Source organism: Scyliorhinus canicula, chromosome 4 (genome assembly GCF_902713615.1).
Source record: "Scyliorhinus canicula chromosome 4, sScyCan1.1, whole genome shotgun sequence".
NCBI lineage: Eukaryota > Metazoa > Chordata > Chondrichthyes > Carcharhiniformes > Scyliorhinidae > Scyliorhinus > Scyliorhinus canicula.
Genome location: NC_052149.1, coordinates 123943648 through 123958946, shown reverse-complemented (window position 1 = coordinate 123958946; position 15299 = coordinate 123943648). Strand labels below are relative to the sequence as shown.

General features: G+C 54.5%; 1 protein-coding gene across 8 annotated transcripts in view; it reads left to right on the top strand.

Moving 5' to 3' along the window:
• The window catches only part of LOC119964940 (uncharacterized protein KIAA1614-like), a 180178-nt gene that overhangs the window by 135490 nt on the left and 29389 nt on the right, over nt 1-15299 (top strand). For 7 of the 8 annotated variants that reach the window (XM_038795149.1, XM_038795151.1, XM_038795146.1 and 4 more), the window contains one exon: nt 13574-13787. In XM_038795149.1, the coding sequence (XP_038651077.1) occupies nt 13574-13787 (214 nt within the window). The remainder of the gene's footprint in view (nt 1-13573; nt 13788-15299) is intronic. The other variant, XM_038795147.1, reaches the window with a different exon arrangement.

Here is a 15299-nt window from a genome sequence, read left to right as displayed (position 1 = left end):
CACTCATCCAGGGAAGTGGAACGTATTCCATCACAGTTCTGACTTGTGCCTTGTAGATGGTGGACAGGCTTTGGGGAGTCAGGAAGTGAGTTGCTCACCACAGGATTTCTCACCCCTGACCTGCTCTTGTACCACAATATTTATACGGTTAGTCCAGTTCAGTTTCCCCGTGATGTTGATGGTGGGGGGTGCAGGGATGGGGCAATGCTATTGAATGTCAAGGGGTGATGGTTAGATCCTCTACTTTTGGAATGGTCATTGCCTGGCACTTGTGTGGCATGAGTATTATTTGCCCCTTATCAGCCCCAGCCTCGACATTGTCCAAGTCTTGCCGCATTTGCACATGGACTGCTTCATTATCTGAGGAGTTGTGAATGGTGCTGAACATTGTGCAGTCATCCGCAAACATCTCCACTTCTTATGTTGGAAGGAAGGTCATTGATGAAGCAGCTGAAGATAGTTCAGCTTTGGGAACTACCCTGAGGAACTCCTGCAGTGATTAAACCCGGGACTGAGATGACTGACCTGCAACAACCACAACCATCTTTCTTTGTGCCAGATATGACTCCAACCAGCAGAGGGTTTCCCCCCTGATTCCCATTGACTCCAGTTTTGCTTGGGCTCCTTGCTGCCGTATCTGACCAAATGACTGATGTCAAGGGCCGTCACTCTCACCTCACCTCTGGAGTTCAGCTTTTTGGTCCATGTTTGAACCAAGGCTGTATTGAAGTCAGAAGCTCAGTGTCCGTGAGCAGGTTATTGCTGAGTAAGAGGTGCTTGACAGCACTTTTGATGACCTCTTCCACCACTTTGCTAATGATTGAGAGTAGACTGATAGGGTGAGAATTGGCTGGATTGCATTTGTCCTGTTTCTTGTGTGCTGGATATACCTGGGCAATTTTCCACATTGCTGGGTAGATTCCAGTATTGTAGCTGTATAGGAACAGTTTGGCTAGGGGAGCAGCAAGTTCTGGAGCACAAGTCTTCAGTGCCATTGCCGGAATATTATCAGGAGCCAAAGCGTTTTCAGAAGCCAGTGTCTTCATTTCAGATATCACGTGGAGTGAATCAAATTGGCTGAAGATTGGTGTCGGTGATGCTGGGGGCCTCAGGAGGAGGCCGAGATGGATCATCCACTCGGCATTTCTGGTGAAGATTGTTATGACTTCTTTAGCCTTGTGTTTTGAACAGATGTGTTGGGGTCCCCCGTCATTGAGGATGAGGATATTTGTGGAGCCTCCTCCTCCAGTGAGCTGATTAATTGTCCACCAACTTCCCAACTGGATGTGGCATGTGCCTGCATGCCATTGTCATGTAAAGGTGCTCGGCAGAGCAAGGGTTAATGTGGGACTGAAGAATAGCACTGTCGATAGTATGATGTATAGATTCACATGGTAATAGACTGATAGAACACTCTAGAAGCAGCCTGCATGGCAGTAGCAGCACCATGAATGATATTATCTGGGAACTGTACGTAATTAAAGATTAAAAATAAGTGATTGATGTTTAAACATACAAGATTCAAGATCTGATCAATTGACACATCAAACAAGCCCATAATGCATCATAAGTAATGAAAACAGAAACATAAAAACATAGAAATTAGGAGCAAGAGGAGGCCATTTGAGATCCGAGCCCGCTCCGCTATTCATTATGTTCATGGCTAATCATTCAACTCAGTTACCTGTTCCCGCTTTCCCCCCCATATCCTTTGATCCCTTTAGCCTCAAGAGTTATATCTAACTCCTTCTGGGAAACTCAACTGCTTTCAGTGATAATGAATTCCACAGGCTGACCACTCTCTGGGTAAAAAGATTTCTCCTCATCTCAGTACTAAATGCATGTTCTCCCTGGGCTGAATTCTCCGCAGCCCCGTGCCGAAACCGCGTTCGGTGTGAGGGCGGAGAATCCAATTTCACACCGAAATCGAAAGGACCCGAGAATCGGCATGATCGCGGAGTACTCCGCGCGGCGGGGGAGCCGTTGCCAGAGGCCTGCCCAGCGATCCTCCACTCCCGACCGGCCGAGTTCCCGATGACGTGGAACTAACCTATTGCTGGTCGGGATGCTCGAGTGGCGGAGTCCGCAGCCGCCCTGGTGGGGACCGGACACCCGGGGGGGGGGGGGGGGGGGCCTTATAGGCAGCCGGGGGATAGATCCACACGGTCAGACCTTCGGGTGAACGGCCTATCGGGGGACTCTAATTGCTATATTTGCCTCGGCAGACTGAATCCGCAATGGCGCTCGGCACGGTCGCGGGAGGCCACCGCTGTGCGCCTTTGTGAACTCAAAACTGGAAGTGCGGGGTCCCGTACCCGTGAACTACTCTGGGTCCCTGCTCGCCACCTGTAGGGTGTTGAATCTGCTCCACTTTTTCCCAGGAATCTTCAGAGTAAGACGCCAGCATTCTTACACTGGCGTGGAGACATACTCCCATTTTGGGAGTCTTTGTGGGTTTCACCCCCACAACCCAAAAAGGTGTGCAGGTAGGTGGATTGGCCACGCTAAACTGCCCCTCAACTGGGGAAAAGGAATTGTGTACTCTGAATCGTTTTTTAAAAAATCTCAGTACGAAATGGTTTACTCCATATCTTTAGACTGTGACCCCTGGCTTTGGACACCCCCACCATCAGAAACATCCCTCCTGCATCTACCCTGTCTCGTCTTGTTAAAATTTTACAGGTTTCAATGAGATTCCCCCTCATTCTTCTGAACTTCAGCGAATATAATCTTAACTGACTCAATCTTTCCCCATACGTCAGTCCCGCCATCCCAGGAATCAGTCTGGTAATTGTTGGCTGCACTCCCTCCACAGCAAGAACATCCTCCCTTAGATAAGGAGACCAATATTCCAGATGTGGCCTCACCAAGCCCCTGTATAATTACAGCAAGACATCCCTGCTCCTTCTACTCAAACCCTCCCACAGAGGCCAACATACCATTTGCCTTCTTAACCGCCTGCTGCACCTGCATGCTTACTTTTCTGTGACTGGGTACACAATGACACCCAAGTCTCGCTGCACATTCCCCTCTCTCATTCTATAACCATTCAGATAATAATCTGCCTTCCTATTTTTGCTACTAAAGTGGATAACCTCACATTTAACCACATTATACTGCTTCTGCCATGCATTTTCCCACTCACTCAACTTGTCCAAATCACACTCTCCGCATCCTCCTCACAGCTCAAATTTGGAGATATTACATTTAGTTCCCTAATCAAAATCATTAATATAGATTGTGATTAGATAGGTTCCCAGCATCAATTCTGCCGTTCTCCAAAAAGGAAACTGCTGGGAAAGCCCAGCAACATCTAGGTCAAGGTAAACATAGTTAATGTTTCCAGTTGATGACTTTTCAATACAACTGGGACCCATTAGAAATGTAACAGATTTGAAGGCGGTGAAAAGTGTTATGGGTCAGGGTTTAGAGAACCCCAAAGTGTATCATGGAGTTCACCTGACCCACAACTTTTAATAGATTGTGGTTATGGGGAGCACACGGCCCACTCTACAGGTGTGATGCAACAAAAATCAACAGTACTTTTAAATGAAAACACTGTTTTTTTGTGAAACCAGTTAACACTTCATAAACCCACAGTAAACATCTTAACAACTATCAACACCAATAAATCCCCAAAGAATACAGTACTCTCTAACTTTTTCTTTTTCCTCTCTCTCTCTTTCATATTCAAGCTGCTTTAATTCTTTCTCATGTTCCATTTGTTTAATTTTTAACTGAATTTTTGCCATTTCCAATGAGTCAGACTGTATCTCAGGCAATTTCAACTCTTAATCTTTCCTTGCAACATCCATAAGACAAAAATTTTTTTTATAAATGTTTTTATTCAGTTTTCGTATTTTATATTGAACAAATTACAAATTGTTAGGAGAGAGAAAAAAAAACAAACAAAAACAAACACGCAAAAATTAACATACATATTTACAGGTAAGCATCTTCGTAGTAGTAACTGCGCCCCCCCCCCCCCCCTCCCCCCCTCAACATGTTTATTTAGCTTGGTTTTGGGCCTTAGCTAGCCATCGAACCCCCGTAACGAACCTGTAGCCCCCCCCCCCCCCCCCCGCTACCTTCCCCCGACTATTCTTCCTCTTGTACATTGGCCACAAATAGGTCCCGGAACAGTTGCATGAATGGCTCCCACGTTCTGTGGAAGCCGTCGTCCGACCCTCGGATGGCAAATTTGATTTTCTCCATTTGGAGAGATTCCGAGAGGTCGGACAGCCAGTCCGCAGCTCTGGGCGGTGCTGCTGACCGCCAGCCAAACAGGATTCTACGGCGGGCGATCAGGGAGGCAAAGGCAAGGGCATCCGCCCTCCTCCCCAGGAATAGATCTGGCTGTTCTGAAACCCCGAAGACCGCCACTATCGGGCATGGCTCCACCCTCACTCCCACCACTTTGGACATTACCTCGAAGAAGGCTGTCCAGTACTCCACGAGTCTGGGGCAGGACCAGAACATGTGGGCGTGGTTGGCCGGGCCTCTTTGGCACCGTTCACATCTGTCTTCCACCTCCGGGAAGAACCTACTCATACGGGTTCTTGTTAAGTGGGCTCTATGTACCACTTTTAGTTGCGTCAGGCTGAGCCTTGCGCACGTGGAGGTGGAGTTGACCCTATGCAGTGCTTCGCTCCAGAGTCCCCACCCGATCTCCATCCCCAGGTCGTCCTCCCATTTCCTCCTTGTTGCGTCCAGTACGGTGTCGTCCCTATCTACCAGTCGGTCATACATGTCACTACAGTTCCCTTTCTCTAGGATACTTGCGTCCAGTAGGTCTTCCAGTAGTGTCTGTCGTGGCGGTTGTGGGTACGTCCTTGTCTCCTTTCGTAGGAAGTTTTTGAGCTGCAGGTACCGTAGCTCGTTCCCCCCAGCTAGCTGAAATTTCTCTGTCAGTTCGTCCAGTGTTGCGATCCTGTCGTCCGTGTATAGGTCCCTGACTGTCAGTGTCCCCCCGTCCTGCCTCCACCTTTTGAAGGTGGCGTCGGTCAGTGCTGGTTTGAACCTATGGTTGTTGCAGATGGGAGCCCTGTTCGACATTTTGGTCAGGCCAAGTTGCTGCCGCAGTTGGTTCCAGGATTGGAGGGTGGCTGTCACCACTGGGCTGCTGGAGTGTTTTTTGGGTGGGGAGGGGAGTGCTGCCGTGGCGAGGGCCCGGAGGGAGGTTCCCATGCAGGAGGCCTCCTCCGCACGCACCCACTCAGCTTCTGGCTCCTGGATCCATCCCCTTACTCGCTCGGCTGTTGCTGCCCAGTGGTAGAATTGTAGATTCGGGAGGGCTAACCCTCCCCTGGTTTTTGTTTTTTGTAAGACCTTCTTTGGGATCCTAGCATTTTTACCCCCCCATACGAACGCCATGATGAGTTTGTCCAGCGCTTTGAAAAAGGCCTTGGGGATGTAGATCGGAATGGATCTAAACAGGAAGAGGAACCTGGGCAGTACGTTCATTTTGATCGTCTGAACTCTCCCCGCGAGGGAGAGCGGGAGTGTGTTCCATCTTTGCAGGTCCTTTTTAACTTCCTCCGTCAGGCTGGTGAGGTTCCATTTGTGGATCCCTTTCCAGTCATGGGCTATTTGGATCCCCAGGTAGCGGAATTTATGTCGGGCTTGTTTGAACGGCAGCCCCTTTAGTGCTGCCCCCCCCCCCCCCCCCCCTTGCGGGTGTAATGGGAAGATCTCACTTTTGCTCATGTTGAGTTTGTAGCCCGAGAAGGCTCCAAACTCTTTCAGGAGCGCGATGATTCCGTCCATGCTGCTTTGTGGGTCCGAGATATAGAGGAGCAGATCATCCGCATAGAGTGAGACTCTGTGCTCTCTACCTCCCCTTCGGATCCCCCTCCAATTTTTTGCTGCCCTGAGCGCGATTGCTAGCGGTTCGATTGCTAGTGCGAACAGCAGCGGGGACAGTGGGCATCCTTGTCTGGTGCCCCTGTGCAGCTGGAAGTATTGGGAGTTGGTATTGTTGGTCTGTACACTCGCCATGGGAGCGTTGTACAGGAGCTTTACCCAAGCTGTGAACCCTGTTCCAAGCCCGAACCGCTCCAGTACCTCTATGAGGTATATCCATTTGACTCTGTCGAAGGCCTTTTCTGCGTCCAGGGAGACGATCACCTCTTGTGTTCTCTCCCCGGAGGGGGTCATTATCACGTTCAGCAGGCGCCTGATGTTCGCGGTCAGCTGTCTACCTTTGACAAAGCCCGTCTGGTCCTCTGTGACCACCTCAGGTACACAGTCTTCTAGCCTTTTGGCTAGGATTTTGGCCAGTATTTTGGCGTCTGCATTCAGCAGAGATATGGGTCTGTATGACCCACATTCCGTTGGTCTTTGTCTTTCTTAGGTATCAGCGAGATTGAGGCCTGTGCTAACGTGGGTGGCAACGTGCCCCTAGCTAGCGAGTCTGTGAACATCTCCCGCATGTGCGGGGCCAGCGCTGTCGCAAATTTTTTGTAGAAGTCCGCCGGGAATCCGTCCGGTCCCGGCGCCTTCCCCGCCTGCATGGAGCTAATGCTCTCCATGATCTCTCCCAGTGCTAGTGGTGCTTCCAGATCCCGTTTTCTGCCCTCTCCCACAACTGGTATGTTCAGTCCGTCAAGAAACCGGTTCATCCCAGCCTTCCCCGTTGGGGGCTCTGAGGTGTACAGCTCTTGGTAGAAGGCCTTGAAGGTTTTGTTAATCTTCTCTGGTTCTGTTTCCAACGTGCCTCTGGTATCTCTGATTTGCGCAATTTCTCTGCTGGCTGCCTGCTTTCTCAGCTGGTGGGCCAACAGGCGGCTGGCTTTGTCTCCGTGTTCGTATAGGGCCCCGCGTGCCTGGCGGAGTTGGTGTACTGCTTTCCTGGTGGAGAGCAGGTCAAAGTTCCTTTGTAATTCTTTTCTCTCCGCCAGGAGTTCTACAGTCGGGGCCTCGGAGTATTTATGGTCTACCTCCAGTATGGAGTCGACCAGCTTCTGCCTAGCCACCCTTTCCTCCCTATCTCTTTGCGCTTTGTAGGCTATGATTTCCCCTCTTAGTACGGCCTTAAGCGCTTCCCAGAACGTGGAGGGTGAGACCTCCCCGTTTTGGTTGATCTCAGTGTACTCCGCTATGGCCTGCGCTATCCTTTCGCTGAAGGCCTTGTCAGCTAGTAAGGCACCGTCCAACCTCCATTTGGGGCGCTGGGCCCTTCCCGTCTCTAGCCGCACATCCATGTAGTGTGGAGCGTGGTCTGATATCACAATTGCGGAGTATTCCACCTTGTCTATCTCTGGAAGCACCGTTTTCCCCACCACAAAGAAGTCAATTCTGGTGTACACGTTGTGTACTGGGGAGAAGAAAGAGAATTCCTTCTCCCCCGGGTGGGCGAATCTCCAGGGGTCTACTGCTCCCATCTGCTCCATATAGTGGCTGAGTTCCCTTGCCATGTTTGAGGTTTTCCCCGTTCTGGGGTTTGATCTGTCCGTCGTTGGGTCCTGTACACAGTTGAAGTCCCCCCCCATGATTAGTCGGTGCGTCGCTATGTCCGGGATTTCTGCCATGGTCTTTTGGATGAAGCTCGTGTCGTCCCAGTTGGGCGCGTACACGTTAACTAGAACTACCGGCGCCCCATCCAGGGCCCCGCTGACCATGACATACCGTCCCCCTGGGTCCGTAACCGTCTTTGTCGCCCTAAACATTGTCCTCTTGCCAATCAGGATCGCCACCCCCCTGGCCCTTGCCCCATAACAGGAATGATAGGTTTGTCCCACCCAGCCCTTTCTTACCCGCAGTTGGTCCTGCTCCCTCAAGTGCGTCTCTTGGAGGAAGACTATGTCGGCCCTCATGTTTCTAAGGTGGGTGAGGACTCTAGATCTCTTCACTGGGCCGTTAAGTCCCCTTACGTTCCAGGTGACTATTCTGGTGGGGGGCTTCTGCCCCCTTGCTCCTGTGGGGTTAACCATATTTGTCCGGTGGACGCGCCCCTGCCCTCTGGGGTTTCCCTATGTTAGGGGGCCGTCCAGGATGTCCACTATCACTGCTCTCCCCATGCGGTCGGGTCCCTGCGCTCCGGGGTTCCCCCTTGTCCCGGGGACACCCGCCATGGCCGTCCACTTTGTGTCCGCCACGCGGGTAGTCCCCTGCACTCCGGGGGGCCCCTTCACCCACAGACCGTACTGGGTGGGTGCTTGCAGCAGTTCCCTGTTTCGAGCCCTTGTCTGTGGCACTTTGTGGCCCTATTCCCTTACTGGCCTCTTTTGTCCCTTCGTCCCTGCGTTTCCCCTCCCTGGTCTCTCGCCCCCCGGGTGCCCCCCCCCCCGCTCTATCCCTTTCGGGGATACCCCTGTGTACCCCTCCATTGCCCCTCTCTCCCCCATTCCTGTCCCCATTTGCTCTCCCACCTTTGATGGGTGATCCCCCCCCTCCCCTGCCTGGCGCCTTCCCCCCTGTTGGGGGTGCGCTGCGGCCCTGCTCTGTTGCGCGCCCCCTTCGCTAGCTTTCCTGCTAGCACGGTGGCTCCCCTCTCGGAGGTTGCTGTCCCGCTTCCCCTCTCCCCTCTCCAGTACTCCCGTTCCCTCGTGCCGGGGCCTGGCCTCCCACCTGGAGCGGGCCCTAGGGCATTGGGTTGTTTTCCGTTCTGGGTGTTTCTGCCAGGGGGGAGGGGGCTGGCTTTGCCTCGCCCCTCCCCACCCCCCCGTCGGCATGACGTGTCTCCTTGCCATGGGCCCCTCGTCCCTACTTCCCATGGCGTTTTTCCAGCCCGTGCTCCTCGACGAATCTATTCGCCTCGGCAGGGGCTGTAAAGAAATATTCCTTGTGTTGGTATGTGACCCAGAGTTTTGCTGGGTACAGCATACCAAAACGTACTTTGTTCTTATAGAGAGCTGCTTTCGCTCTGTTGAACTCCGCCCGTCTCTTAGCTATGTCCGCTCCAAAATCCTCGTAGATTCGGATGGCGTGCCCGTCCCAATTGCAGGCTCTATTCTCCTTGGCCCAGCGCAGGATTGTCTCCCTATCCCGGTACCGGTGCAGTCTGGCTATAACTGCTCTCGGTTTTTCCCCTTCCTTGGGCTTCGGGCGCAGTGACCGATGAGCTCTGTCCATTTCCGGTGGGGTGGGAAAAGTTTCCCGCCCCACTAAGGAGCCCAGCATCGCAGCCACGAATGTTGTGGGATTTCTACCCTCTATCCCCTCTGGCAGGCCCACTATCTTGATATTTTGCCTTCTCGAGCTGATCTCCTGGTCGTCTACCCTGCCCTTCAGGCTCCCCTGTGTTGCACTCAGTTTCACCATTCCCCTCTCCAGGGATATGACCCGGTCGCTCGCGTCAGTCGCTGCCTTCTCCAGCTCTTTAATGGTTGCCCCCTGGGCTTCCAGTATCTTCCCTTGGGCTTCCAGTATCTTCCCTTGGGCATCCACTTTCTTCTCCAATCTGGTCAGAACCTGCTGCACCCCTGACATGGCCCTGGTCACTGCTGCCTGTGCTGCGGCCTCTGCGTCTGCTTTTAACTCTGCCTTGAATGCCTGCAGCTGCTCCCTCACCACCTCGGCAAAGGCTTCCTTCCAATTCACGCCCCCCTCTAACCCCAGGGGAGAGGTTGCCCGCCCGTCCAGCTCTTCTGGATGCGGCGAAGCATCCTTCCCGCCGCTTCGCGTGTTGACTCGTTCGCCCGAGCTGGCTTTCCCTTTGCCCAGTCTACTTCCGGTGCCCCCTTTCTCTTGGCTCCTTTCTGGCACTTTTTTCTCCCCCTTCCCCTTCATCTTTTCTTCTCTCCTTGTTCTTCTTTTTCCCCCTTTTCCGCACCCTATTTTTATTTTATTTATTATTATATATCTATATATGTATATATATATATATATATATATTTTTTTTTTTTAAATTTATTTCCCCTACCCCTTTTCTCTTTACCAGTTTTCTTTTGGGAAGAACAGAAATACAAGTCTCTTTTTTCTTTTTTCCCCACTCAACCAGGAGAGAGAGTCCCTTTGTCTTTGCCACGTGGTGGTCACAGAAGTTGGGGGGGGGGGGGGGAGGGGCGAGTGGGCCGGTGGTCGCTGCTGGTTGGGGGGGGGGGGGGGGTCCCCGCTGCTGGCTGGGGGGGGGGGGGGGGTTGTGTCCCCGCTGCTGGCTGGGGGGGGGGGGTTGTGTCCCCGCTGCTGGCTGGGGGGGGGGGGGGGGTTGTGTCCCCGCTGCTGGCTGGGGGGGGGGGGGGTTGTGTCCCCGCTGCTGGCTGGGGGGGGGGGGGTTGTGTCCCCGCTGCTGGCTGGGGGGGGGGGGGGGGGTCCCCGCTGCTGGCTGGGGGGGGGGTCCCCGCTGCTGGCTGGGGGGGGGGGTCCCCGCTGCTGGCTGGGGGGGGGGGGGGTTGTGTCCCCGCTGCTGGCTGGGGGGGGGGGGGGGTTGTGTCCCCGCTGCTGGCTGGGGGGGGGGGGTCCCCGCTGCTGGCTGGGGGGGGGGGGGGGAAGAGAAGAGGGGGCCGCCGCCGCCGCACCGCTCCTGGCCCGCGTGGGGGGGGGGGGGGGAGAGAAGAGGGGCCGCCGCCGCCGCACCGCTCCGGGCCCGCGTGGGGGGGGGGGGAGAGAAGAGGGGCCGCCGCCGCCGCACCGCTCCTGGCCCGCGTGGGGGGGGGGGGGGGAGAGAAGAGGGGCCGCCGCCGCCGCACCGCTCCTGGGTCGCGTGGGGGGGGGAGAGAAGAGGGGCCGCCGCCGCCGCCGCACCGCTCCTGGCCCGCGTGGGGGGGGGGGGGGGAGTGAGAGGGGATGGACCTGCTGCTGTTGGGCCCCCCTGTCGCCGCTCCGGCTCCTCCGCTCCGGCTCCTCCGCTCCCGCTCCGGCTCCTCCGCTCCCGCTCCGGCTCCTCGGCTCCTCCGCTCCGGCTCCTCGGCTCCGGCTCCTCGGCTCCGGCTCCTCGGCTCCCGCTCCGGCTCCTCGGCTCCTCCGCTCCGGCTCCTCGGCTCCTCCGCCCCGGCTCCTCGGCTCCTCCGCTCCGGCTCCTCGGCTCCTCCGCTCCGGCTCCTCGGCTCCGGCTCCTCGGCTCCCGCTCCGGCTCCTCCGCCGGCGCTCCTCCTCCGCCGTCCGGCCTGTCGGGGGGGGGGGGGGGGGGGGCTGTTCCTCCTGCTGTCCACCGCTTGCGGGAGCCCCTCTCCCTGCGACCTCCTCGCTCGCCGCCCGCCTTTTATCAGTTGTCTCCATAAGACAAAAATAACCCTTTTTACAGAAAGACATCGGGCGGAATTCTCCACTCCCCACGTGGTGTGGGAGAATCGTGGGAGGGCCTCCCGACATTTTTTACGCTCCCCCTGGTGCCCCCAGCGATCCCCCCCCGCTCGGAAAAATCGCCGCTCGCCATTTTTCACGGCAAATGGCGATTCTCCGAGCCCGATGGGCCGAGCGGCCGGCCCTTCACGTCCGTTTCACCATGGCAGCAACCACACCTGGTCGCTGCATTCGTGAAACGGGCGCCAGATGCCCGTTTGGGGCATCTAGGGGCCAAATTTGGACGGGAGCACCGCGACTGTGCTCGGGAGGGGACAGGCCCGCGATCGGTGCCCACCGATCGTCGGGCCAGCGTCCAAAACGGACGCACTCTTTCCCCTCCGCCGCCCGGCAAGATCAAGCCGCCACGTCTTGCCGGGCAGCGGTGGAGAAAGACGGCACTGCGCATGCGCAGGTTCGTGCCATCTGCGCACTGATGTCATCCGCGCATGCGCGGGTTGGAACCGGCAACCCACGCATGCGCGGATGACATCAGAAAAGCGCCGTTTTCGCGTCATTTCCGGGGCGACGAGGTCGCGGCCGGGAACGACAGGGGCGCGCTCCTAGCCCCCGGGTGGGGATGAATTAGGTGCGGGGAGCGGGACCGAGGCCATCGTGAACCTCGGCCGATTTCACGACGGCCATCCCGATTTTTATCGGGAGCGGAGAATACCGCCCATCAGGTTTAACTTCACTACTGAGAACAGTTACCAGTTTGAAATCATCAAATGAACATTCTTTAGCTTGCAGAGATTCACACACATCTTGCTGTGACTGCAGCTTCTCCAAATCTAAAGCGAAACTAAACCCTGTAGCTGCGAGCCCAAAGTGAAAGTAAAAGCAGACAGACAGCCCAGCTCCACCCACACTCTGACATCACTGATAAACACCCATTTCTTAAAGGTACACCCGCTACAGCTATTTTATAAACCCCCATTTCTTAACGGTACTCTCACATGACAAAAGCAGGAGGTGGGAAAAAAGGGCAGAGGGAAATTCTGATATGATGGAAGATTAGAGATATTAAATGGCAAAAGAGTTGGTGGGGATAGCCAAGGGGGGATGTGAACAGGACTAGTGAAGAAACACGAGGAGGGGTGAATGGAAGAATGATGAACAATAGTTGTCCAAAACCTAAAACAAGATTATCTTTCTTTTTATTTGCATGTTTCAGCCTTAATGTCATTATTCACATGGTGTGGTGCGTGACATGAAGGGTTTTAAGGTGCACTGGCGTGTTGGATATGAGGGAGCATTGAGGAGGCATGGGGGAGAGCTGTGTAGGCGGTGAGGGGAAGGACGGAAGAGCTTTAGAGGCCATTGGAACGACATTGGCGGCTGTCCTCTTCAGGCTGACCTTCTCACCAGGCCACCTCAGCATCCAGACTCCTCCCGTACTGTATCACAGCTTGCACACTGCTCGATGCCCTCGCGTGAAGGAACCAAAACCCCAGTCAAAGTCAGCACGAGTTGAGTCTGCATCTCTGAAGTCGCTAAAGGGCCCAACACGCATCTGACGAGTCTGAGGCGCAAATCCGGCCTGTTACCTCTGCCTCGCTCCCCACAGATGCTGCGGAGTCTTTCCAGCATTCTCTGTTTTTATTTCAGATTTCCAGCACCTGCAGCGTTTTGTTTATTAGAAACCTGTAATGGGCTTTACAAAGAACCGTTTTGTTTATTAGAAACCTGTAATGGGCTTTACAAAGAACCGTTTTGTTTATTAGAAACCTGTAATGGGCTTTACAAAGAACCGTTTTGTTTATTAGAAACCTGTAATGGGCTTTACAAAGAACCGTTTTGTTTATTAGAAACCTGTAATGGGCTTTACAAAGAACCGTTTTGTTTCTACACAATTCGTCCTAATGGAGGGTGGCAGGAAAATGCGGTTTGCCCGACGATCCAGGTCCATTCCTGGAGGGCCATTAGCTTTCCGATTGGCCATGAGAAGGTGGGACATCACAGACACGGACGTGTCATTGACCAATGATGGGCGGATGGATGGAGGAGGTGGCTGAAATATAGATTCCTCAGCACAGAGGGAGGCCATTCAGCCTATTGTACCTCTGCTGGCTCTTTGAAAGACTAACCAACCTACTCCCCCACTCTTTCCCCCATCCCCTGTTCTGTGATGAAACCTTGGGGAGTACATTCAGTCAGAGTTGGGGACCTCAGTGAGAGGATGAAATATTATTGTGGCCCAGAGGGAGGTTTAGTCGGGTATCGAGTGTTAAATTGCTTCTACTCCATTTGCCCGCCATGTATTTCCATTGTCAATAAGTTAAAGTCACGGGATCCTGATCACATTTTGTTACAGTCTCTCGCTCTCTCTCTCTGTTTCCCTCTTTCCTTTAAGCAGAAAGTCATACCACGATGGTGAAAGCTCAGCTCCAGGACAACGCTACCTGTCAGGAGGATCCAGCTCCAGACTCGGGAGAGCACCGGAGGTTGGCCCGGCCTCCTGGGCTAGGACCCAATGCCAGTGAGCCCGAGGCCCGAGCAGGCGGCTGTGGGGAGGGGCCCAGCCAGCACCCAGCCAGCGGGCCCTCAGAGGGCCACCGGGTACCAGTGTGAGTCTCAGTTCCAATTCATTCTCCCCAGACCCACATGATGAAGATCATAGATCATAGAATTTACAGTGCTGAAGGAGGCCATTCGGCCCATCGAGTCTGCACCCTACCCAAGGTCCACACCTCCACCCTATCCCCATAGCCCAGTAACCCCACCCAACACTAAGGGCAATTTTGGACACTAAGGGCAATTTATCATGGCCAATCCACCTAACCTGCACATCCTTGGACTGTGGGAGGAAACCGGAGCACCCGGAGGAAACCCACGCACACACGGGGAGGATGTGCAGACTCCGCACAGACAGTGACCCAAGCCGGGAATCGAACCTAGGACCCTGGAGCTGTGAAGCCATTGTGCTATCCACAATGCTACCATGATGCCCATAGATGGTCAGTCTGTTACCTGGGTAGGCCCCAGGCTCCATCCCGGGCCTATCTTAAGGCTCAGAAGCGGTGGATGAGTTAATATTGGTGTAGAGTCTGGAAAAAGCAGGGGTAAAAGGAATGGATTATAAATAAACGTGGTTCACGATCAACGGCCCTGTCTGAATGGGTCGAAGCAGACTTGGCTAGGATACCCCTTTCACGGTCAGATAGATACTTGCTGCCCTGGCTGATGGATGATAATGGACACTTGGCTGAGGTACTGGAGAGAGCCCTGTGCGAAACACACCTCAGTGAAGGTGAACACCATCCAGAACTGGGTCAGCCCTGCCTCGAGCAGGGAGCGCTCTCGCCTCTGAGTCACAGTGCCACGGGGTTCAAAATCCCACTCCAGAGACTTGAGCGTGTAATCCAGGCTGAGGCCCCGGTGCAGTATTGAGGGAGGGCTGTACTGTCAGTGGGGCTGTGTCTCAGATAAAGCATCAAAACTCTCTGCCCTCTCAGGTGGATGAACATGTTTTGGAGAGCGGGGGGGATGGCTCCGGGGCCTGTCGTTAGTCCCCTGACACAGCGTCTCGTCAAATGAGATAGCTCAGTGCTGGCTGTGGGATCTTGCTGTGCACATATCGACTGCCATGTTTCCTGAATTACGGTAGAAACTACACATCGAAGAGTACTTCATTGGCTGGAAAGAGCTTTGGAGGCGTCCTGGTGTTGTGAAAGGCGTTACAGGAATGCCAATCCTGTAATTGGGGGGTGGGGGTTGGAGGGGGGGGGGGGGGGGAGTGGGGGGGGGGGGAGTGGGGGGGGGTCAGGCGGTCTTCCTGACAGGTACGTCGAGAGGGAATTTAATCGAGGCGTTCACAAATATTGGCCACCCATGCTCAGTGGCAGCCCATGTGTACCATCTACAAGATGCACTGCAGGAAATCACCAAGGCCCCTTCACAGCACCTTCCAAACCCACAACCTGTACCAGCTAGAAGGACAAGGGTATCAGATACCTGGGAACCCCACCACCTAGAGGCTCCCCTCCAAGACACTCATCACCCTGACCTGGAAATATATCGACCGTTCCTTCACTATCGCAGGGTCAGAATCCTGGAACTCCCTCCCTAACAGCACTGTG